Genomic DNA, 26,014 nt, shown 5'->3' with positions numbered 1-26,014 from the left:
TGTTGCGCTACTTGCGCTGTACACCTCAGTCCGATTGTGAACGTACTTCCGGATGATCCAAAGGCAGTGACTCGTATATATTTCGGGAAATGCAAGTAAGTACATGGAATGCTGACCACACCAGTTACTTGCAACATACTGCAGGCATGTTCCATCGACAAGGGCGGGCTGACACGCATTGCAGAACTAGCGTCGCAGAGTGTACAGGTCGGAGATGGTGCTATCTGTAACTAAGAGAACGCATGGGAATATCACAGCATGCCGCTTGACGAACAGCTGTACGCGAGGCCGAAGCTTAAGGAGTATTATAACAAGTGGAAAGGAAAAAGGCCACACACGGCCACTCGGCTACGATATTCAAACTACGATGCCAAGAAACCAGTCGACCAGTCCGCCACCATCGCCACAGCCAAGGCCGACTTGCGAGCGATCACGGAGCCGGCGACACTGGGGACCAGCTATCGCTAGAAATGGCGACGAGAAGCTGCATAAAGTTTACAAACAAAACATAAAACAAGTTTTACGTCACGTCCGGTAAGTTATTTCTCCTTACTCCTTCCAGCTGGCGCATGCGCAGAAGCGACGAAGCATTCCAATAAAGAAGGTCTGGTTTAGCAACGACGACGCTGTTGCTATGAAGACTCGGGCCACTAGCAACAGCGTTACTAAGGGCCCTAGGTACGTGAGCGTCGCGGAGAAAGAGAATGCGGAGGGTAAAGGAGGAGGATAGACGTTGCAGCGTCCGGCCACGGAGCGGCCGCGCCAGCTTAAAAAAATGATGTCAGGGCCTCTCCTAAATTTCGTTCCTTGCTCCATATAGCTGCGGGTTACCGAGCGTTCTTCTTCCGCTTCCTCTTCCTCCCCTTCATACTCTCATTTCTCTTTTTCTTCCTCAGCCCACATATAAAGCGCCGCTTTAACCAAGCCGTGTGAACGTCCCCTAGAGGCGTATAGGGGTACGTGAATGCCAGGGTCCTGGCAGGCTGATTCTGACATAACCGTCCGATGTGAAACGAAAGAGCTAAGTTGTCAGCTCCTGCCAGGAGACTACAGACATGAACACGTGCACGGACACGGCACACAGCGTCGAGCGGTTAGACCTGAAGTAGTATTGCTGTCGCAATAAAAACACTAATGACCGATATCGACAGATGAGACAAAATATTTTCTGTAATTGTACGCTCAATTTCCTAGTGCTTTCGGGTAGTCCGTAATTCTGTAGTACGTTTTGTCGTAACAAGCTAAAATTCTCTGTCTATAGACTGCGTAAATTTCTGCAGTCACAACATGGTAATTCACGGTCAAAAACTGCACAAACTCTGTTGTGACAACAGAAAATATTTGCAGCGTTTTTTGACTGGGCTTGGCTACCTTAAACTGGGACAACCGGGTATGAGTCGTACTTCTATAATGTTTTCAGCCCGAAAGAAAAGAAAACCTTCACCAATTAGGTCTAGAGCGTTACGGTGCGAACCAGTGCCCCCAAAAATTTAAAATACGCGTACATGAGCGGCTATGACAGCTCGCATTTTTGGGGCGCGTATTCGCGTTCATTTTATGCGCGCATTTTCATCTCGTTGTAGAGGTTAGATGAGGAATCACACTGTGTTTGGGCACTGCAGAATGAAGCTAGGAAAGGTAGAAGCTCAGAATTTACGCGCTGCACAGCAAAGCGGTCGGCGTGCATATGTTTCGGCCTGCAAAACGTGACGCTGAAACGCGCGATCTGTTTAGCATAGGAAAGCACGGCGCTCGCTTCCTGTCCCACATCGCGGCGCCGGATCAAGGCCGGCCAAAGATGCCGTTTCCTTGCGTTCGCAGGGAGGTCCGCAGCTCGCGGTGCAGCAGTCGCACGCATATGCAGAGGCGCAAGACGGCAGGAAGTGCCGTCATTTGACGAGCGAACAATGGCGGCCCCGTTTCTTTTCTGGAATGCGCTGTCGTCTGCTCGTCCTTGCTACCGTCTGCCGCCTCATCCGGGACCCAAATGTGCCGACGTTTTTCTCGCTTTCCCGGGCGACGCAACGACGGCGGCCTGTTTACCGTGCACGAGACGCCGGGCAGACGACGACTCCACGGACGGGACCGGGGCTTCAAACAGCGGATCTCGGAAGCCGGAAAACGACTTGCAGTGATCAAACACGCCGCACACAAGAGGTCTGCTTTTCTGAGGATGTGCCGCCCTGGGGGAATTCCGTGCACATAGGATGAACCACGCGCACAACTCGAAGAGGCGTCAGGAGTACGTCACGTCGGCTGGGTGACTTGTTCGACAGTGAGCGATGGGCGCATCTTCGGGCTAAGAGGAAAGGAGAGAAAACGCGGACCTGTACAGCAGAGAGGTTCCCAGGGCAGCAAGCGAAGCACTGATAACGGTTTTCACGGTGTCCGTTGGAGAGACGATAAGGTCGCCAAGGGCGATAACGCTCTATCTCTGTTTCCTTGTCGACTGCTCACTCCGTACCAAGGCGGCCTGGCATATTGGAGCAAGAGCAAAGAAATACTGGATTCCTGACGGGACCACGGATCACTCTCGTAATGCTGTCCACTTGGCACAAACGGTGAGCACGCCTATATTCATATTACGAACTAAACGTAATGCTGGTGCCTCCCCTGCTGCGAACTGGGACGGACAGCGAACGAGGTGCACGTACGTGCCGGACACGTGCAAATGTTATCGAACGCTGTTTAGCCTTTATTTCTTACAGTGATTCCACTGAAATAAAAGGTAGTCTAGGGCGAGGCAGAGATGAGTCGGGGAATTTCGCCAAGGCAAACTGGCCACAAGGGGCGCAAGCTATAGAAGGCTGGGAGAGGGGTGTGCAATGAAAGAACACTGATCTGTGTCATACACTTAGCTCATAAGACCCTATTCTTGTGCGAAAAATGAGTTATTTCCCGTTACGCTCATTTTTCTCTGAAGATGCGCACAGACAGAGATACACTAATCAAAAAACGATTAATTGCTAAAGTGGGATAAAGAAGAAACTATATAGTGAAAAACCCTATGAGTCACAATAACCTCATACAGACTTCTCATACTTAACTCATACTAAACTCGCATAGATCTCATATATTCTCATATAAATATCATTCAGCTGATGAGAAATATATGAGATTGCATGAGATTTGTATGAGTTCAGTATGAGAAATCTGCATGAGGTTGTTGTGACTCATAAGTTTTTTACGCTAGGGTATAGGGTGCCGCACTCATATATACCGAATTAAACCAACTGCAAGCAGAAAGCTGTCATATGTCTGAGCCCCGTTTCAGCGTTTCTAGTATTTGTCTTCAATGCTTCAGCTATGAAAAATATCAAGAGGATATGCTGTTCTTTCCTCTATCGTGACGCGACGACGAGAGGCTACGGACGTAATAATGTTTATTGCAGCGGAAATTGCCTGTTTGGCTTAGCTAGGCCCCAGTTCTAGACCAGCATACTTACATACTGAATCTCATCTGTCTGCATGCCGGCAGCTGCTACGCCCACCTTCATTCCAAGAGAAGGAAATAGGCGTAGCCGACGGCAGCGGAAAATCAGCTGGGCCCAGTAAGATTAATAATGCGAATCAGTACGAGCAGCAGTAAGCGAAAACCTGTATAGCGTTGTTATTGGTAGTGGTACTGTCAACACTCATTGGTATCCGTAAATATGGTGGAGAGTGGGACCGACAGAAAGTAGGAATACTTCGATAAAATAAACTGGTTGGCACTGGAGTCCGAACCTAGAAGGCCACCTACTTGAGTCAAATAAAAACATATGAAACCTCGAATGCAGTTCGCCCACGTTTTGCAAAGAGGTCGTAGAAACTCTCGTCGCGACAGGGTTTGTAAATCGCCAGTGCGGTGTGCTAGAAGCACGCAAACACATTATAGAAAAAACAACCTTATTAAATTCAACATCTGCAGCGAAATTGCTGCTCCACGGAGACTGTTTTCCCGTTCTCACATGCGGCCAGACTTAAGTATCTCTACAAATTGTGGGGATGAAGTTGACGCATTTGGCCCAGCAACGTGTCAGTTGAGAAAGAGAGGCCTGCAGGGGACGAACTCAGGATGACGGTGACTGAAGCTGATACGACAAATTAGCCTGTGTAGTCCGTTGCGACTAGCGGCAAGTTGCTCACTTAAAAGCTAAGGAAACATTAGCGACCGGGTGTTAGGCAAATGCCTATTGTTTCTTTTAGCGCAGCGTAGGTATACGATTTTTATATATGAGCATAAACTAGACGCTGACAATACATTTAATACTAGATTTATGATTTATTGTGCCTATAGATGCGTTATCTGGCAGTGAGTGTATATATATATATATATATATATATATATATATATATATATATATATATATAGAGAGAGAGAGAGAGAGAGAGAGAGAATGGGAATGTATGCTGCATGCTCCCCGAACCAGGTCGAACCTGCATAACTGCTTACGATTTTCGCCTTCTAGCGTGAACTCGTTTAAAGAGCAACCCAAATGCCTGAACGTGCCTCTTCTACCGAACCCTATTATCACACTTCAGACAGGGGGTCTAGAGACAACGTCCAAAGATGCTATTTAGTGTACGTTTGCGACAAGTTCCCTTTTTTCGAGATCCCTATACTGAAATGTAATCTTCGGGGAGTAATCTCACTGGACTAACTGAGAATGTGCTCCTCTTCGCAGGAGTTGCCGGAAATTCTGGCTCCAAATTGTAGTCCGTCTTCGACAAAAACGAGGGACTTTCAATGCAATTTTCAAGAACACCAGCGAAAGGTGTAAGGCCATCACATATCTTTCCAAGTGCCACTACTCCTTTCCAGCTTACAGCTTTGTGAGAGAGAAAAGGCAAAATTCAAGCCACGGTTTTTGGAGCCCATTGACCCGGAGTTGGTGAGACAGGTTTAACACTGACACCTAAATAAACAGCACCGATCTATCATATGTCCTCATCAGATATACACGTAGGCCCATTCAGAACAATTTATTTTGACAGTCGTATTGAGCGTTAAGCAGCAATTTACACCTACTTCCAGTAAGGATCTCTTAATCTAGCTAACTCGAAACACCACTGGAAGGTGGCTCCAGGCACCCGAAGCCATTTTGTGTCTCCTGCTAATCCTGAAGCATGCCCGCAATAGATTCCTGTATGAGTGAATACATTGAACTGACTTATCAGATAGCTCTAAATTGAAGATATTTTTTCAACTTATCAATACGTAATCCGCTGTTAACGCGTTCATTGTTTGCATTTACCTTTGTTTCACTAGAAGCCAATTCGGCCACTTGACTAGAACATATATATATACAGGTCTTGAAGGGTTTTCAAGACCTGTATTTACATTGTATTGTTTGCCTTCAGGCACGTCATGCACACCTTAAAAGGGTTGCTAACACTACCTACTAAGCTTTTTTTCACGGCAGAAGACGGTCGCCTGAAGCACACGAATCGTGTTGCTGGACCAAAACTGTTTCTGAGGGTAGAGCCTCTTGTTCAAATTAGAAATTCGGGAGATATCACGCACCAGCGCGCAATCTTGATGAAATTTATAGCGCCCATTTCTCACCTTTTGGAGCATAAAATGAGATTTTAAGTGTGGCTCCTAAAAAGTGGCTGCAAATCTGGCCAGTAATAATGGCTTACATTAGGTACTCTGCAAAGCACAGCCACAGCAGTTGATCCTTTTAGTGTGGAAGGCGGAGTCTGCTGCTGAGTATTCTGAATAGCGAATAATGCGGAGGCACTGCACACGGACTAACTTAATGACCATAGAAGCGACTAATTCCTAGTTTCACCTTGTGAAGCCTTCAAGGTCGTTCGCTAAAAAGATGCCTGCAGGGTTTCATTTGTTCATTGTCGTCAAAAGAAACGATCAGTGCTAACCCTGTTATGCGTCACTCGCTTTCTATTGATCAGCAAACAGATGTAGAGAAAATAAGGTTCAGATCCTGATCACGCTAATAAAGTTCTGATTATCCTAACGAGGCTATCGAATGTGGCGCTTGTAATGCTCCCTACCTCCCCCTTATACTGCGTTCCACGTCACACTCGCGGTATCACAGGACGTTCCGCATTCGCCGCTATGGGCGAGGAGGGTGAACACTCTCAATGATGTTACACGCCACATGCAGGCCTAAGGACGATTGAACGAGGCCCCCGCCGTCTACGTCACGTTCTTTTCTCTCAACACCGTTGACGTTTGGACACCTTGGCTCCTGTCGCGTGGCGTTCCTTGCTGTGCGTTCAAGTGTGGGATTGCAGATGGCAGAAACGCTAGACAAAATGAGACTTCTGGTTGGTCGCTTCGATTTTGGTGGCTGGTGATTTCTCGACCAATCAGGTGCGCCGCTCACCCGGACAGCTTTCTTCGACGACAGCCAATAAAGACTTTCTCCGAGCGTTTCCGGAAACAGGTTCGAGAAAAAAATGAGCAACTGAATATAAGCTTTTTAGTCGTCGCTGCCTACTCTCTTGGTCAGGTTTGGTGCTGCACAGCTCCGCTTTGACATTATTTTTGGGTTGCTTGCCCACGCTCAAGTGTGCTTTCAATAGTGTGCATGCATTTTTGCATGTATCAGTACGTGCAAAATATTCAAGTGTGACCAGCATCACCGGTGCTTGAAACGAGGATATGGCGTTGCGCAGAAGACTACACTTGACGTGGCGTAACATGGGGCGGTGTTGTGTTCCTGTGTGTCGCGGGAACTATGACATTGGTCCCAAGGTGCCTGTATTCGCGTTTCCAAAGGATGCCAGTAGGAAGGAAGCGTTTTCCTGTGTTTGTGTGCGCTTCTTATGTTGTGTGTTGTTACCTGCTCTATTGCTTTCTTCCAAGAAATTCCATCCCGCGGAAGTATTTCACACCCAGCGTGCATTCAATGGTGAGAAACTGAAGTTTATGCCGTACTCCTCATGTCCCACGTGCTCGACCAGAAGGTCAGGTAGCGCTTAATGTTTGACGTGAAAAGTCTTAGTGAATTTTGACCAAGGCAGGGATAATGAACAGAAGATGCAGTAGTGGGCTGGACTCCTTAATAACACGAAAATTATGTAATAGTGTGTCCATATACCGGCAATACGTGACTGCTTAATTTTCATACATTGCGCAAGTTTGTAAACTTCCCTTCCAAGATTGTTTGATTGATTGAAAACATCTTTATTTATTCAGTATTCTCAGAACATGTGGGTGGGCCGCCTAGTCCGGTAGTCCATTGGCTGCTGCTGCTGCGCTGGCCCTCCCCACCAGCCAGTGCTGACGGTCACGATCATCGCTGAACAGAATAGCCTCCCACTGCTCCTCCGAGGGGTTGGGAATGGGGTCAACTAAGGGATTAAATTAGCATGTCCACACCATATGGTAGAGGTTAGCTACCTCTCCACAGTGTGGGCACTGCGGAGAGTATAGTGTAGGGTACCACAGGTGTAATTTAGCTGGTGTTGGGTATGTGTTGGTTCGTAGTCTCCTAAGGATGTTCTCTTCTAACTTATTTTCTGGCTGTTCTGTATGGCGCGAGATTGTCAGCATACACTGCTAAACCTATCAGGTCACGGCACCCTTTATGGTCATCAGGGGGAGACGCCCGGTATAGAAGAGCTCGGGCATGCCTGTGAGCGGCTTCGTTTCCTCCTGGTAGTTCCAGGTGACCGGGAAACCAGATGATTGATGCTTGGTTGGGTGGGTGCTTAGTTAGCAATGACAACCCTGACTTATGAATTAATCCGTAATTGAAGTTGCGACAGGCGTTTTGAGAATCAGTGAGAACAACGGCGTTGGGGTTAGATGCTACAGCTAATGCAATAGCTGCCTCCTCTGCGTGAGTGGGGTTAGATGTTTTCACCGAGGCGCAGTTCACCATCGACCCCGCAGGCGTTGAGACTACGATAGTCATGACTCCATTGTGTGGTCCTGCTGCGTCCACGTAAAGGGTGTTAGTCTGCTTGTCCCATTTCTTCTGCAGGGCTTCCCCTCTTGCTATCCTCCTCTCGATGTTATATGCGGGATGCATATTCCGCGGAATGGGGTACACGTTGATGCGTCTTCTCACATCGCGTGGGACCTCTTCCCTTTGGTCAATTGTATAGGGCTGATTAACATGGATCTTCTCGAGCAGTTCTCTGCCGGGTGTTGTAAGTGCGAGCCTATTGAGTTGTGAGAGCCATTGTGCTTCCCACATCTCTTCGAGGGTATTATGTACTCCTAGAGCCATGAGCTTGGCCGTTGGCGTGGAGTTCGGTAGCCCCAGGGCCGTCTTGTAGGCTTTCCTGATGAGTGTCTCCAACTTTTCAATTTCCGACCTGGAGAGGTTAAGGAATGCCGTCCCGTACATTATCCGCGAGATCACGAAAGCTTGCACCAAGCGGATGGTGTGCCTTTCCTTCATGCCATGGTGTTTATTTCGGATACGAGGTATCATCCGGAGAAAGACCCAATGAAGAAGCTATCACACTTTGATGCGGCAACAGGAAAGACTTTGACAGTTGACAGTGACCGGTTTCATGTGGTGTCCAATGCTGTACCACTTATTTACCAGAACTGCCCAGCTTACTTGAACCAGTCCCCGCCCCGTAGGGCCGTTGTCCACCACCGAAGCCAGGTGAAATGATGGCTTACAAGATAAACATCCGGTGGCAGGCTAGCCCCATTGGCATTTAATTTCTGCGAGATGTCGCCTTGGAAACCTGTAAAAATGGTTGGTTGGTTGGTTTGTGGGGTTTAACGTCCCAAAGCAACTCAGGCTATGAGAGACGCCGTAGTGGAGGACTCCGGAAATTTCGACCACCTGGGGTTCTTTAACGTGCACTGACATCGCACAGCACACGGACGCCTTGCTTTTCGCCTCCACCGAAAAGCTGCCGCCGAGGCCGGGATTCGATCCCGCGTCCTTGGGAACAGTAGTCGAGCGTCGTAACCACTGCGCCACCCCGGCGGGGTCTGTTACACACAAAAAACTCTAGAGCGGCATGTAGTGCGTGCTGCAACAAACGTTACTTTGAACAATTGTTGTAAAATGAGAAACGATCATATTCAAAGTTCAGCGCAAAAAGCAAAAAAAAAACGCTGCGGACGTTAAGCAAAATGAAGACGTTAAGCAAAAAATAATATTGGCCGCCTCTAACCCTTCCTGTCAATAAAACCATTTGTATAAAAGCATTTGCGACTCTATTTCAGAACGCTGTTTACAAGTCTAAAAGCTACCGTAGATATTGGCGGTGCATGCCTCGGTGGTGAGAAAAAAATATACTCGAGTGTTAGTCAAGCTCCCTTAATAATTACCGAACGCAAAAACCTGCAACAGACGCACACCTAGGTGTCATTATAACAAGCAGCCGCGACATATACAACGTGAATGCCAGGCAGCCGAAAGCAGCGTCCGACATCACGGCCTCAGTGGAAGGGCCAGAGGGTGTTGGTTCGAACCCGACCTCGTTTGGTCATCCCCTGATGGGGCTGGTACAGGTGGGTCACCGCCGCTCGCGGCGAGGGCCAGCCTGGCACCGAATTTTTATCTGTTGTAGGCCGTCATTGCACACGCCACCGCTGGTGGTGGATGACGGCTGTTGTTGCGGCGCGCGTTTTTCTCTCCCTCTTCCTTTTATTTCTTCTCTATTTTCTCTTCTGTCTGCACGAGGCAGCGGAGGTGGCTCAGCTACAGAGCCAGTAGCAGGCCCGTGCATTTTCTTTTCTTTCTTCCTACAGCCACAACAACAACGACAACAACATGGAGGCGAAACGAAGTGGCGTCCGTGTGCTGTGCGATGTCAGCGCACGTTAAAGATACCCAGGTGGTCGAAATCACTCCGGAGCCCTCCACTACGGCTCCTCTTTCCACTGACACTCCCACCTTCCTCCCTTCCCTTACGGTGCGGTTGAGGTGTCCACAGAAAACAAGTGAGACAATTACCGCGCCTTTCTCTTCCTATAAATCAATCCGGTTTTTAAGGACGATTGAACAGGCGTCGCTCAGTAGATGGCATCAGCGTAACAGAGCAAACGACACACGAATGTCCACTTGCCTTCGTTGTGTCGTTTGTACCGTTGCGCTGGCATGGAACTGGCATGGAACACCGAAGTAGGCCGAGCGCAAAAATCGAAGGCCGTGGGTGATGATGCCACCGGCGGCACATGGTTCTTTTTTACTTCAGAGTTCTAGCAGAAAATGTTGATGGTTAAATTATTACTTTACACTAATCGAGAAAACAACTATAGCCTATGCTTTAGTCGGTGCCAGTTCTGATTCTGCACAGCTTTCGTTGACAACGCTGAGTGTACTTTGAAACAACATACAGGTAGTACCGGGTGTACTTCGTTGTCGGGAATCGTAGCGAAGCACCAGAAAAAAAAGAAAAGTAACTGTGGCCTAACTCGGCTAAGCAAACCGATATTAATAGAAGTCGTGCATGATAACGAACCGTTTCGCTGTTGTTCTGGTCGCACCTTCTTCTCCGCCGCCTTGGGTCGTCGCTTTGCAAGTCTCTTCTCGCTCTTTGGTAGTTTTCCTCGCTAATTTAACTCTCTCAGCTTGATTTTTGCTACATGCTGCTTCTTCACAGCGAGCAATGTCGGCAGGATGAGTAGACGTGGCTTCTAGACGGCCCCGCCGGGGTGGTGCAGTGGTAAGACGCCCGACTACTGTGCCGGAGTACCTTGGTTCGAACCCGACCTCGGCGGCTGCGTTTCGTTGGAGGCGAAACGAAGTGGCATCCGTGTGCTGTGCGATGTCAGCGTACGTTAAAGATCCCCAGGTAGTCGAAATCACTCCGGAGTCCTCCACTACGGCTCCTCTTTCCACTTTAACTCCCACCTTCCTGCCTTCCCTTACGGCGCGGTTGAGGGGTCCGCAGCAAACAAGTGAGACCTCAGTTTTTTTGGCTTCTAGACGAGCGCTCGCACTAAGCGTTGTTGCCACGGCATAGTACTACAGACACGCAGCGTGTAAGCTTTCGTCAGCGAGCGGAAGCAGCTTAAGAGCGCGGTTGAGGGGTCCACAGCAAACAAGTGAGACCTCAGTTTTTTTGGCTTCTAGACGAGTGCTCGCACTAAGCGTTGTTGCCACGGCATAGTACTACAGACACGCAGCGTGTAAGCTTTCGTCAGCGAGCGGCAGCAGCTTAAAGGGCAACTCCGGGGGTTTTTTGACATTCGAATATTCTAATAAAAATTTTACTGTAGGTTCTCCTCTCCGTCCTGACGCATTCTACAAAATTTGGGCGCCGTACGATAATCCGTTCGCGCGCAATACGACTTTAAAATATGCTGTTTTCATGGCTTAAATTGGGACTATTTCGGCCGGCAACACTGAGCTTCTGACGTCACAAACAGTATACCGGCGTTACTGTCCACTTCCCGCATGATTAGGAAATTGTGAGGCTTATATTGAACTGCCTCAGACATTTTATGCAATGCTTCATGATTTCCATGCTTTATTTTCACCATCCAACGCACGTACGAGTGTTTCTCTAATACTGAGTGTGACGTCACCATTTCGTCACCTGGGATGTCATTTCTGGCCGTGAAAGCAGTTTCGGTTTCGATTTGCTGTTTTTTCTTTTTAAAAATACTTCTAATTGGAATTTCGAAAAACGGTTTTGTGTGTTCTAGTCAGGACGTGCCGAGGATTTTAATTCAACCAAAAACACAGAACGATGGAAAAACCACCGGAGTTGACCTTTAAGAGCACCGACCGCGCATGTGCAGTGAGGCGCATAGCTAACCGATGACGTCACGCTCGGCGGTGACCGACGATGTGCACCGGTACTAATGAAGTGTGTGAAGAAGAAAAAGCAGGTGTGGAAGAAGAATGGAACGCAGCCCCCGTTCTTGCCAAGTAGAAGCTGGCGGCGAGCAGGCGTGCGAAACGCCCCGCAGATAGCAAAGTCCTTGACAGATACTGCGCCTTACCTTTCCTGTGAAACAATTATTATTGTTATTATTATTATTATTATTATTGTTAGCACTGCGATTCCTCTTTCTCTCCACTTTAACACCACCCTCCTGCTTTCCCTTACTGCGCGGTCAGGTGTCCACAGAAAAAGGTGACAGATACTGTGGCTTTTCCTTCCTGTAAACCATTTAAAAATTTTGGTCACAATCAATGCAGCACCTTATCATACGGCGCTATTTGGAAGGAATTGACAAGCACCGTTCAAGCGGGCTTAAATGCGTGTTGACAGATGGTTTTGCGCTACTCAAAAAATTGCGACAACCATTCAAGTGCAAGAGCGTTAACTCATGGGTTTTTTAGTGAGAACAGCATTTGAGATTACATCATAATTTTAATCACGACTTTGTGCACTTTGACATTTATTCGTGCCTTTGATATCAAGTCTTAAACACACGATTTTACCGTTTATTTAAACACTGCAATAATCACAAACAACACTGTATTTTTCAGTACCTTCTTCATCTGCTTCGACGTGTCACCCTCATAAGCGACAACAAACATTTTAACTAATGCAAACATCATGCGGTGGTCACCGAAGTAGTCTGCGATGAACCATGCCCACGCGTCACTAGGCACACTGCTGTACTCCAGCGAAGAAAGGTCATCACTGACAGAGCAGGCCTGGGACTTGTGGAATGTCTACGGTAGGAGTGCCCACCTGTTCCTCTGTGGAAATCCATCATTTCACTGTCGTCTTGTCACACCACCGCCACAGAATCTGAGGAGTCTCCAGACGGAAACGTACCCTGCATACCCTTTACGCATACCTCGGCATCGAGTAAAGCACCATTGCGAGAACCGGGATTCCGCCAATCCCTAATCTCAGATTTATCTTCCATTTAAACATCATTGACATAGATCTCGTGGAAACTAATCGTTTGATAGCACCCGCATGTGTACACGACCAGTAGTTTCCAAGATATGTACCCCCCCCCTCTCCCTAAAGCAAATGATCTCTTTAGACCGAGAAATGTCGATGGTCCGACTATCGCATCATAGCGAGAGTAGATTTAGAAGTAATTGTACGCGTAAGCTGGTAAATAATCATCAGACACCAACCACACCCGTCGCTCTTCCACCGCCTATAGGGCCACAATTTTAGCCGAATGACGTATACACCCCGCCGGGGTGGCGCAGTGGTTACAGTGCTCGACTGCTGTTCCCAAGGACGCGGGATCGAATCCCGGCCTCGACGGCAGCTTTTCGATGGAGGCGAAAAGCGAGGCGCCGTGTGCTGTGCGATGTCAGTGCATGTTAAAGAACCCCAGGTGGCCAAAATTTCCGGAGTCCTCCACTACGACGTCTGTCATAGCCTGAGTTGTTTTGGGACGTTAAACCCCACAAACCAAACCAAACCAAAGGCGTATACAAACGGTACCGGATATGACTTTTGCCAGGAGAGAGTGTTTTTATATATATATATATATATATATATATATATATATATATATATATATATATATATATATATATATATATATATATATATATATATACATCATCATCAGCCTGACTATACCCACTGCAGGGCGAATGCCTCTCCCATATTTCTCCGTTAACCCAGTTCTGTGTTAGCTGCATCCACATGACCCCTGCGAAATTCTTACCCTCATCCGCCCACCTCTCTGCCGCCCCTGCTACGCTTTCCTTTCCGTTATATATTTCTGACGAAGGCCTCTCTTACGGCCGAAACGTCATGAATTGTTCCAAGCCACGAACGTCTCATATTTGATATATATATATATATATATATATATATATATATATATATATATATATATATATATATATATATATATTTATATATATAACCGGAAGTGGACATGCAAAAGCCCTGCAAAAAAAAAAACAGCGAGACTGCAAATGACATTGACTTCATACTATGTTCTAACCCCGCAATTATGCAAGATGTAGAGGTAATCGGGAAAGTGCGATGCCGGGACCACAGGATGATAAGGTCTAGAATTAGTCTAACTCTTAAGAGGGAACTAAGCAGGTTAGTAAGAAAGAGGTTCCTCAAAAAATTAGCGGTGAGGGGGAGGGCAGAATTCAGGATCTCGCTACAGTATAGATATTTAGCTCTAAATGAGGATGACGGCATTAGCCTAGAAGAAATGAACAATAAGTTCAGAGATATCATCACTGAGTGTGCTGAAGAAGTAGGCGGTAGGATAGTTAGAGAGGATACCGGTAAGCTGTCTAAGGAGACGAAAGATTTGATTAAGAAACGCCAAAGTATGAAAGCTTCCAATCCAACAGACCAGATAGAATTGGCAGAGATATCAAAGCTAATCAATAATCGTAAAGTATCCGATATAAGGAAGTATAAGATGGAGAAAATTGAGCACGCTGTAAAGATCGGGGGAAGCATTAAAGCGGCGAAAAAATTCGGCATAGGCAAAAATCAGACGTACTACGTATTTAGATGTAGTTAGGCGGGAAAGGCAGGCTATGTCATCAAAAATATGGGCAAGATAGTCAACGTAGTGAAGGATTTCTATACTGATCTGCACAGTAGCCAAAGTAGTCAGGACAATAATGAGATTTGAGTACGCAGGGGCCAAGTGGATGCAGCTAGCACAGAACCAGGTTAAGTGGAGAAATATGGGAGAGGCCTTCGCCCTGCAGTGGGTATAGTCAGGCTGCTGCTGCTGCTGATGATGATGATGATGAGTACGAAAAAGCAGTCACACGTTTCGCCAGTGACGAAGAAAGACTTAAGGAAAGCTTTGGAAACTGTGAAAAGGGAAAAAGCAGCTGGAGGATCAGCTGAAGTTTATTCCGAAAAAGACACATTTATACTTTTCTTTTTTTGCCCTCCTCTATTTTTTCCCCTCATCCTTAACGTGCTCCGCAGGTGCCGCCTTCAATTGTAGTCGCGTCAGAAGTGGTAAAAGCGACTTGAAAACGCCACGTTTACAGAATGCACTGAGAAGATTAAATTCGACAAATCTGAAATGCAAATGGGACGAAGAGCATCAGGAATACGGTTCGAAAAGACCTTAAAGAGCCAAAATATAAACACAAAATAAAACCGTTGTGGCGAAAGAAATGTTCAAACGGTGACGTGAAAGCTAAAACGGACATGTGTAAAGGCAAGCCGAGGTGACGTTAGATGAAAGAGACGAAACAACCTTAAAAAGATAAAAATCACGCCGCGATAACCCAGCAACAATAGAAACAGCAACAATTAGATGAGAAAGACAAAACAACAATGAATTGATAAAAACTACACCACGACAATCCGAGCCAGCTCCAACAGTTAGTAAAACAGAACCAAAAACCCTTTGGCGCAACCCCAGGCAGAGGAAGGAGTGATGGGAGAAAACAATTTGCCCGCCGGATAGTACCAAGGGCCACGACGTATCATCAGCTACTGGGGATGTAAAACCTTCATAATATTTTATAGCCGCCAAACCTTTCTAGATATTCCCATTCTTGATTACTAAGCGCGACAGAAGGCTTACGCATTCATCTCCTGCCTGTTTTATCTAGACGGCCTCAAGGATTTCCCTGCTCTCCCTGGTAAACATCTTCCCTATGGCTGCGGTCTCCTCCCGTTTTGGAGTACAGTCTGGTTGGTGAAGGCACTTTTTGCAATGTTCGGCCAAGTGGCGATCCATCGCAAAGCCTGAAACCTTTAGCTGGTGCTCCTGGAATCTTTCGTTAAGGCAACGGCCTGTTTGTCCGAGGTAGCGTTTGCCTGTAAGCCACACCCTTCTGACATTTCACGGCTTTTCTCCGTTGTTGACGATCATGCAAAGCCTGCTCAACTTAATCGGTGCTGTTGAAACAACCTAGATGCCGTTTTTTTCCCCTACATTTTTGAGGCGGTGTGACACGCCGTGCAGGTACGGAATGGCTACCCGCCGGCTGTTAGGCTTGCTCATGTCAGGTTCTTTGGGGCGAACACCCTTATAGACCTCTTTTACGAGGCCCTCGGCTACGGACGCTACGACTTCCATCGGATAGCCCGATTTCCTCATCCGTGCCACCTGCTCACTGAGACTGTCAAGAATCACGTGAGGACAAGACTTGCAGATAGCACCACGCTATCTGCAATTCATAAGGGGACGCTAAGGACGTGAAAAAATACAGACAAGTCAGCTTTCTGTAGCAGACAGAAAGCTGACTTGTCTGTATTTTTGCTACGTAAGCTGCTTGTCTGCTACGTAATCACAGCCTTGGACTTCAATCAAGGAAAATATTGCTAGGGGGCGCTCGGAGCGAAAGACGTTGAAGTGGCGCTCGGAGAAAAAAGGCACCAACGTACGAGGACGTCGGTGCCTGGGGCTAGTAGGCTTCACGTTCCGGCTGCTACCGATTAGGGCACCGCTACGAGCAGAAGGCGTTAATCGGCTAAGTATTGGGCGGCTAGTCCTCTTTTTCGGTTTTCCCCTGCGCATTTGCGCTTTTCACCGTGTTGATAACGCTCGCAGAGAGATTGTAACTGTAAAGTGATGTCTACGCAGTCTCCCGGCCAAGCGCGCTCACCCTGGTCGGCTTTCATTACCCCTCACGATCTACCTCTGGAAACGTTCCAACGATCTGGCGTTCCAAACATTCCTGTGGCGCTGGTGCCCAAGGATGGCGGATTTATTAAAATGAATAACCCTGGGACTGTTCGAGCTGCTCTCCAGGCAGCCTCTACCCTGTATGACTCGATCACAGAAGTGAGGCAGTTTGGGCGTGGCGGGATACTGTGCCGATCTCCAGACCTCAATTGCGTGAAGGATTTGCTTAAATGCAATTCATTTGGATCGCTTCAGGTGAGCAGCTTTATCCCAACTCATCTTGCATGCACAAAGGGATTAGTACGAGGAGTAGACTCTTCTTTAACTCCAGCTGAGACCCTCGACCTTCTTTCGGCGGCTGGTGTGGTAGCGGTGTATAGTTGCAGCCGGGAGGTTAATAATACGCGAGTGCCAACAGAGTCGGTGATTGCCACATTTGCGGGAACTTCATGCCCGTCAGAGATAAAAGCATGGCCATTGATCTTCCGTGTCGATCCTCTTGAATCTAAGCCACTGCAGTGCACTAATTGCTGGCGATATGGTCACAGTGCACGTGGTTGTAAATCCTCCGTGCGGTGTTCCAAATGTGGCGATGGTCATCATTCGTCATCATGTTCACAACAACACGACAAATGCTGCCTTTGCGGTGGAGCCCACTCTGAAAACTCCTTGGAGTGTCCATCTCGAGAACAGGAGCTGCAAATTCTAGAGGTAATAGATAGAAAACGCTGTTCGCGTCGTGACGCTGTAACAGAAGTTAAGGAACGGTTGCACGGTTATGCAGGTGTGTCAGCCCGATCAGGTGTGCCTCTGGATGCATCAATCTCAAAGGCGATAATGACTGCAGTGAAAGCATCAATGACTAAAATGGTCGACCGAATAGTTGCTACTGTCACAGAGTGTTTTTCTAACGTTCTGGCAGTTCAGCTAACGCAAGCCCTGCAATCAGGAACAGCCCCTTTCATAGCAAATATGCCCTCTGAAAGCTCTCAACTGCTTGAAAGCACTACTGTTGCTTCGCCTAACAGGGATGCTCCCCCAGATGACGATGAAAACATTAATGACGCAGAGATGGTAGAATCAGATGTAAGAATTCTAAAACGGCGTGGGTCTCCCATGTCCAATCATTCTTCTCCGCGGTCCCAACCAAAATCAAAGAAACATCAGCATACATTAAAGCCAAAGGATAATATTTTGGGGCAGGCAGTTACGGCTGCCAAGATTTCACAATCATATGGGCACTAAGAGCTATCCAGTGGAACTGTCGTTCAATTCTAACAGCTTCAACAGATTTAGTTTACATTTCTTCTCAATATCCACACATAATTATTTTGCAAGAAACTTGGCTAACAGCCGAAAAGCATTTCTATTTACAAAATTATCATTCATTCCGACAAGATCGCCAATCAAACAGAGGAGGTTTAATTATATTTGTCTGTAAAAAATTCTGTCACAGGTCTAAGATTTCTTTTCAGTTATCTTCTATAGATTGTGAGTTATTGGCCCTAGACTTTGAAATTCCAGGGCACTGTCCGTTTTCCTTAGTGAATGCTTATTTCCCTAGCGGTGTACAAGATACAAAACCTCTAGATCTGCTATTAGTTAATTGTCGAAACTCAGTTCTTCTGGCTGGTGATTTTAATTCGCATCATGTGTCATGGGGCTACAAGACAGATAGTTGTGGCAAGCGTCTTTGGGATTGGATAACTAATAATAACTTTTCCTGTAGAAATTCGGGTTCGGCCACTTTTATAAGAAAACACAGTCAATCTGTGTTAGATTTAACTTTTACCTCTCCCAGTCTCTTCGTTAATAATTGGTCGACACTTGATTGTGGCACCTCTAGTGACCACATACCGATTGCGTTTGAGGTTAATCACCCTGTAACTCCAGCGACTTCTCAGTTGAAGTCATTTATCAACTATAATAACTTTCAGTCAACATTACGCTCTAATCTTGAGCCATTGACTAACATGGATGAAGAACAAAAATCAAAACGCTTATGCTCGGTGATTGAGGATTGCCGTAAGAAGTCTGAGATCTTGGTACGGAGCTCAAAGGGGAATACTTCAGCTGTTTCGTGGAATGCTGATTGTTCCCGAGATTACAGACGTAGAAAGGCGGCATGGAAAAAGCTTCTCCACAACCAGTGCCCGAAAAACTGGCAGGATTACAAGTTCATTGCAGCTACCTTTAAACGTACAGTTGCAAAAGCGAAGGACGAGTATGATGCTAAGCATTTTGATTTCCTCTCTAAATCTGGCAATCGAACTGCTCTTTTTGGTTTTTTACGCTCGCGGAAAAAGATTCCGCAAGCACAAAATCTACATTCCTTTATTTTGACTCCACTTGAAGCAATAGACACAATTGAAACAATTGCCAAAGGACTGGAGAAGCGTTTCTCGTCTGCACTTCCTTCGGGCTCGGTATCTGTAATGCCAATGGAACCAGTTAATTATGATCCTCAAATTTCCATTTCTGAGCTTTCTCCTATTGATATGAGATTACCAGCCGCTGCACCCGGTCCTGATAACGTAACTTCAAAAATGTTGAAAATTCTTTTTGACGAATCACCTCAGACGTTATTAGAGCTAGTAAATTATTCCATCAAACATGCTTGGATACACCCAGAATGGAAACTTGCCAAAATAATTCCTTTACTTAAGAATAAAGGCGATGCCCTGTCCATTGATAATATTAGACCAATTGCATTAACATCAAACATTGTAAAATTAATTGAAAGAGTCATACTTATACGTGTTTTGGAATTCATGAATAAAGAAAATATCCTCAGCCCTTGCCAAATTGGTTTCCGTCAAAAGTGTTCCATCTGGAATGCGCATGCTGATCTCGAGAGTCGAGTTCTTTTAGCGCGGCGCCAAAAAATGCACGCTGCCTTGATAACGCTAGATATAGCCAAGGCATATGATAGCGTTGAGCACAGCATTCTATTGCAAAAATTAAAATCTCTTCAGTTTCCACATTATTTAGTAGCCTGGATATCTGAATTCCTCCAAAACCGAGAGTTTTACTGTGCATTAAATGGCGTCCATTCTGGCAGATATAAGCAAGCCAGGGGAGTGCCGCAAGGAGCAGTCCTTTCACCAGTCCTTTTCAACATACTACTCAGCTCAATACCAGTTCATCATAACGTTCGCACTTACGTATATGCAGATGATATTGCGTTTTTTGCAACTGCATCGGATATTCAATCACTTTATCTCCACTTGCAAACGTACCTAAACTCTATTGAGAATTTGTTGTGTGGCTTGCGTCTCACATTAAATGTCAACAAAAGCGCAGTCCTCGTATTTAATATAAAAAATTCTGTAAGTCTGCCTGTAATGTATCAGCAGCAACTAATACCACAGGTTAAATCATTAAAGTATTTATGGGTCACTTATGATGATAATCTTTCATGGCGGCTCCACATTAACCATATTGCTACGAAAGGGGCTCGGGCCGTGGGCATGTTGCGCCGAATTAGTCGTCCCAGGTCTGGAATGCGGAGAGATGTCCTTTTAATGATTTATGTTATGTATGTGCGTCCAAATTTAGAGTTCGGTTCAGTCTTGTTTTCTGGATCAGCAACTTATAAAATTCGACCGCTTGTTCTGTTGGAACGAGAAGCACTTCGGTTGTGTCTGGGACTTCCAAAATTTGTTGCCAACAATGTGCTCTACCTTGAAGCCCGGATTCCACCCTTGATATATAGATTACAAATTCTAACCGTTCAGACGTACTTAAGGATATATGAATCAGAGTTTCACCGATCTATGTCTATTTTTTGCTGTCAACCGACCTCCTTTTTCGGTGTCCATTGGTCTAAATTTCACGCCCCGCAGGTTGTTATGGTAAAAAATTTGCTGGACCCTTTAAACGTTTCCCTTCCTAGTATTCTACCCATACAAACCATCGGTTCATCTATTAAAATTGTCTTTGATGACATATTCCCGAATAATGCTAAAAACCTGTCATCCGTTATTCTAAACGGATTATTAGAAGATCATTTAAGAAGTCTTTCTGATAGTTTAGTTGTAGCTACTGACACATCTCAAAGTAATGAAAAGGCGGGTGTGGGTATATATTGTCCACATTTAGACTGGTCTTTTTCTGTACGGCTTCCGGACTTCACCCCAATTTTTGAGGCGGAGTTTCTGGCGGTGGTACTCGCTTTACGGAAATTAGACTCCTCTTTTTCTAAAGTGGCAGTAATTTCCGACTCTCTGTCCTTGTGTTCATCTCTCTCTTCGTCGGTGGATTCTGCAATAGTAAAAACCTTTGTCTCCCTGATCCCTAGACATTTGAAAATTGTACATATGGTATGGGTCCCAGGCCACAGCAATGTGACTTTAAATGAATATGCTGACAATTTGGCAAAAGAGTCCCTTAATGGCCCCGTATTATCTATCCTTCCGGCGACCGCGTACATCACCGCAGCGAGGTTTCGAAGAAACGTCCTAATAAATATGAAAAATGGACATCTTTTAAGATCTAATGACTACCTGCATCTAAATTATTCTTGGAATAGAAAATTATGTCATTCACGGCAACTTGAGATTTCACTAACAAGGCTGCGATGCCGTATCCCACCTTTAAATTTCTATCTTTACAGGTCTGGTTTGGCACTGTCTCCCGTCTGCGCATTTTGCGGTGAACAAGAAACATTAGATCACTTTTTATTGTTTTGCCGCCGCTTTACTGCGCTGAGAAAACAGTTGATGGAAAGGCCATTGCAACAGCTTGGCCTTAGTTTAAGCAGCCCGACATTGTTATCATTTGGCGCCACCATCCTTGGGACAAGTCACAGGTCTGTGTTTACCGCCATGCAAAATTTTTTACTGGACTCAAATCGTTTGCCTTGCTAAATATTTAAACATCACTTGTTCTACAATTGTAGTGTCAATCTCCCGCGAGTGTTACCACATTTCATTTTATATTTCACCTATTCCCCGTTTTGTTTCCTTGCTCTACCCCTCAAATCATTTTTTTGTGCAAGTATATTAAAAAAAAAACACACACACACAGACACACAAAAAAAAAATTTCTTTGCTACCCAATTCTTGGCCGATCCCCCTCTGTGGGTATGTGCCATAAGTTATTTGGACAACAACAACAACAACAACATCGGCTCCGGACTCGCAGGACGTACCTAAAGTTTGGACCGTGTAATTCCACCTGCACCGGCTCTGATAACCTAGCCCCAGTCGCCAATACCGTGACAAATCTGGTGGATGTCAGGTCTGATGTCCCGTGCCCCTCCGCTAAGCAGGAGTTTTGGTCATATATTCGAGGAAACGCCTGTTCACCGCACCAGCCGCAGGCAATGAGGCCTACCACCTGAGTTTTCCCCATCGGCTATGACTACTGGCAGCCACGACGTCCCCTACTTACGTGACGTTTCAGAACCCCCACGTCCCAAAGACATTTCACGGGGACACCTATGAAGACGTCGACGACTGGTTGCAGCACTACGAAAGGGTACCTACCTTCAACCTGTGGGATGACGCCGCCGGCTTCGCAATGTCTACTTCAGCCTTGAGGATGGCGCTGGGACATGGTTCGAGAACCATGAAGACCAGCTGTCTTCCTGGAGTGAGTTCAAGCGTCATCTTGCGGCCACTTACGGTAGCTCAGATCGCCGCGAACGGGCCGAACGCGCTCTTCAATTTCGGGTTCAAATGCCTAACGAAACCGTCGCGGCATATATCGAAGACATGACACGCCTCTTCAAGCGGGCAGACCCTACAATGTCCGAGGACAAAATGCTGCGCTACCTCATGCTTGGCGTCAAAGAGCAGCATTTTGCTGGCCTGGTGCGCAAGCCCACCGAAAACTGTCGCAGAATTCCTTGCGGACACATCCACGACAGAAAAAGTGCTTCAGCAGCGAGCTTCGGCACGGAATCGTACCGTCCACGCCACCTCCGTCTCTGCCGAGTTACCATCGCATTGCATGGACGCATTGGCGCTACAGGAGCTCGTACGTTCGATTGTGCGCGACGAACTCAGACTGCTGTATGGCGCACCTCAACCAGGTTCTACTTCCATTGCGAGCGTTGTCCGCGACGAAGTGCAGCAAGCACTCCGGCCTCCTTTTCCAAGCGGTGAACCTCACCATGCTCCTCCTCTTACGCCACCTGAGTGTCAGCGTCCCACATACGCCGAGGTGCTACAATACTCTCCTCCCCAGTCGCCGACCCTCATTCCTGCTAACGTAGCTGCACCGATAACACCGGCCCCTTGATCCAGTAGTACGTAACGGATTCCCGACCGTCTAGACAGAAAGCAGACGAGTGGCGTACCCCCGGCCGACGGCCTTTATGCTTTCACTGCGGCGAACCATGTCATGTCTATCGGCGCTGTCCCTACCGTTGACTGGGCCTCGAAGGTTTTTCCGCCGATTCTCCGCGGCCTCGCTACGGCGAACGCCCCCGAGCCGTTGAAGATTTCGTCAATGACCAGCGCCGTGGTGTTCCGTCTCGTCTGCGGCAATCTCGGTCACCGTCGCCTAGGGCTCGCCCTCCGCCATCTGCTGCGAGGTCCTCATGGGCAGCGCAGGGCCGATTGCCCAGCCCCCAGAGGGAAAACTGAAACCAGCGACCTTCGGGGGAAGCTCGCTGGACATCGCTGCGCGGGAGACCCCCCATCGACGCGGACACGGAAAGACTACGAATCGACATTGGAAAAGTCCGTGGTTGCCGAATATAACGCTACCTCGATGCCACCACGACGCACCCGCAACGACGACGAATTGCCGGTGGAACCGACGGCGCATCAACGCACCCGCAACAACAATGAATTGCCGGTGAAACAGACGACGCACGCAACAGTGCACCCGCAACAACGACGAATTGCCGGTGGAACAGATGACGCGACAACGTACCCGCAACGACGACGAATTGCCGGTGGAACGGACACCGCAACAACGCGCCTGCAACAACGATGAATTGCAGGTGAAGCATACCGCGTACACCGACGCAGAGCACTCAAACACTCAGAAGCCTGATATTCGTGAGCAGCTGTCGTTGGACATACCAGTAATACCGGAGGGTCGCCATGTTCGAGCTTTGTTGGATACTGGCGCTGATTATTCTATTTTGAGCAGCCAGTTTTCCGCGATTCTCAAGAAGATTTTGACTCCGTGGGCTGGCACACACATTCGCACTGCGGGTGGTCATCTGGTTACTCCTCTACGCATGTGCACGGCCAGGGTTCAAATTCAAGAGTCGACATTTGTGGTAAGCTGCCTCGTTCTGAAAAGGTGCTCAAGTGAAGTAATTCTGGGCGTAGATTTTCTTCGTGAATATGGCTCCGGGATTTTAAGGTCTCGTTTTCTACTGAGAAAGCAGTGGCCCTCAGCAGTACACAGCGACCACTCAATGTGCTTCGAGATTATGCAGACAGTGTCACGCTGCCACCCCGAACCAGCACCTTCGTTAATATCAAATGCGATGCACTTCACGATGGTGACGCAATAGCCGAAACTAACCTCTCGTTACTGTTGACGCAGGGAGTCTGCGTGGCTCGCAGTTTGATTCATCTTAACTGTGGTCAGTCCAAGGTGTTACCAATTTTTCGCACGAGTATCGACACCTTTTTCGGAATACTTCCGTAGCTTTCGTGGAACGCATATCTGCAGTCTCCGAGTGCTTGTCCACAGAAACCGTGCCACCGCCCACATCCCTCGACAACCTCGATATTAGCGCAGAGCTATCGGTCAGCCAAATTGAACAGCTGTTTTCATTGTTACTCGAATTCATAGAGTGTTTTGCATCATCATCAAAAGTGCATCAGACGGGAGTCTGACCAAGCACCAGATCGTGACGTTCGATGATGTGCGCCCCATTCACCAGCACCCCTACCGCGTCTCTTCGACCGAGCGCGAAGTTATTAAGTCACAAGTTAAACAAATGATCGAAGATGATGTTATCCAGCCTTCAAATAGCCCATGGTCCTCCCCAGTCGTTCTAGTTAAAAAGAAAGACGGCACGTTACGTTTTTGCGTCGATTACCGCGAGCTGAACGCCGTAACCAAGAAGTGTGTTTACCCCTTGCCGTGGATTGACGACTCTCTCGACCGCCTTCGGCGTGCGAAGTACTTTTCGTCAATCGATCTAAAAAGTGGCTACTGGCAGATTGAGGTAGATGAGCGAGATCGTGAAAAGACGGCCGTTGTCACACCCGACGGACTTTACGAATTTAAAGTTCTACTTTTCGGACATTGTTCCGCACCGGCCACATTTCAACGGATGATGGACACTGTCCTCGCCGGGCTTAAATGGCAGTGTTGCCTAGTCTACCTAGATGACGTGGTGGTCTTCGCAGAATCGTTTGCACAACATCTTAAGCGCCTGCGGTCAGTACTCGAAGCCCTTCGATCCGCTAACTTGACACTTAAGCCACAGAAATGTCACTTCGGCTACCGAGAGCTTAAATTCCTCGGTCATGTCGTGAGCGCTGCCGGCGTGAAGCCCGACCCTGACAAGCTTACCGCTGTTGCGGAATTTCCGATTCCACGTGACAAGAAAGCTGTTCGCAGATTTCTCGGCTTGTGCGGTTATTTCCGGCGTTTTATCGATAACTTCGCTGATCTTGCTGATCCGCTGACTCGGCTCACCCGGGGAGACACCCCTTTTGTTTGGAGTCACGAGCAAGAAGCTGCTTTTACCGAGTTGCGTCTCCGTCTCCAATCGCCGCCTGTTCTAGCCCATTTCGATGAGCACGGCGAGACAGAAATCAACACTGACGCCAGTAACATTGGCCTTGGGGCGGTTCTCGTGCAACGTCAAGAGGGTGTGGAACGAGTCGTCGCCTATGCCAGCCGTACTTTATCCCGCGCCGAGATGAACTATTCAACTACTGAGAAGGAATGCCTCGCCATTATTTGGGCTGCTGCAAAATTTCGCCCCTACCTTTATGGTCGCCCATTTAAAGTGGTCATTGACCACCACTCCTTGTGTTGGCTGGCCAACCTGCGTGACCCATGCGGCCGCCTGGCGCGATGGAGCCTTCGCCTACAGGAGTTTGACCTCACTATAGCCTATATGTCCGGACATAAGCATGAAGGTGCTGACGCGCTCTCTCGTGCGCCCGTCGAGCTCGCTTCACCACACACGGGTGACTCTGGCAGTTTTCTCGGAGCTGTTGATGCTTCAGATATGTCTCATCAGCAGCGTGCTGATCCAGAGTTACGAGCCCTGATCCATTATTTAGAAGGTCAGCCAGCCAGGATACCCAAGTGCTTTTCTCGGAGCCTCTCTTCTTTCTGCCTGAGAAGTGGTGTACTCTTTAAGCACAGCTCTAGATCCGAGTCGAGAACCATCTCCTCGTGGTACCCGCAGCTCTACGAGAGGAAATCCTTTCCGCGTGCCACGATGAACCAACTTCTGGCCACTTGGGCTATACTCGCGCACTTGCTAGAATACGACAGACATTCTACTGGCCCAACCTTGCCACTGTTGTTAAGCGATATGTTAAGAGCTGTCGGCAATGTCAGCGTCGGAAGGTTCCGCAATCAAAGCCTGCGGGCCTCCTCGTGCCCATAATACCACCACGCGCACCGTTTGATCAAGTC

The 26,014-nt window shown here is 47.4% G+C and overlaps 1 protein-coding gene across 3 annotated transcripts in view; it reads left to right on the top strand.

The window, feature by feature from the left end:
• Nucleotides 1-1,832: 1,832 nt before the first annotated feature.
• LOC146210096 (uncharacterized) overlaps nucleotides 1,833-26,014 on the top strand; it is a 178,057-nt gene continuing 153,875 nt past the window's right edge. Inside the window, exon 1 of one of the 3 annotated variants that reach the window (XM_084607629.1) lies at nucleotides 1,833-2,561. In XM_084607629.1, coding sequence (XP_084463755.1) covers nucleotides 2,539-2,561 — 23 coding nt within the window. In that variant the 5' untranslated portion in view covers nucleotides 1,833-2,538. The remainder of the gene's footprint in view (nucleotides 2,562-26,014) is intronic. The other 2 variants (XM_084607621.1, XM_084607615.1) reach the window with 2 other exon arrangements.

The sequence above is a fragment of the Amblyomma maculatum genome, chromosome 1, assembly GCF_055883805.1.
Source record: "Amblyomma maculatum isolate TAMU_Amacu chromosome 1, ASM5588380v1, whole genome shotgun sequence".
In the NCBI taxonomy this organism is placed as follows: domain Eukaryota; kingdom Metazoa; phylum Arthropoda; class Arachnida; order Ixodida; family Ixodidae; genus Amblyomma; species Amblyomma maculatum.
The sequence above is the reverse complement of the archived record's forward strand: the minus strand, read 5'-3'. Positions and strand labels throughout refer to the sequence as shown.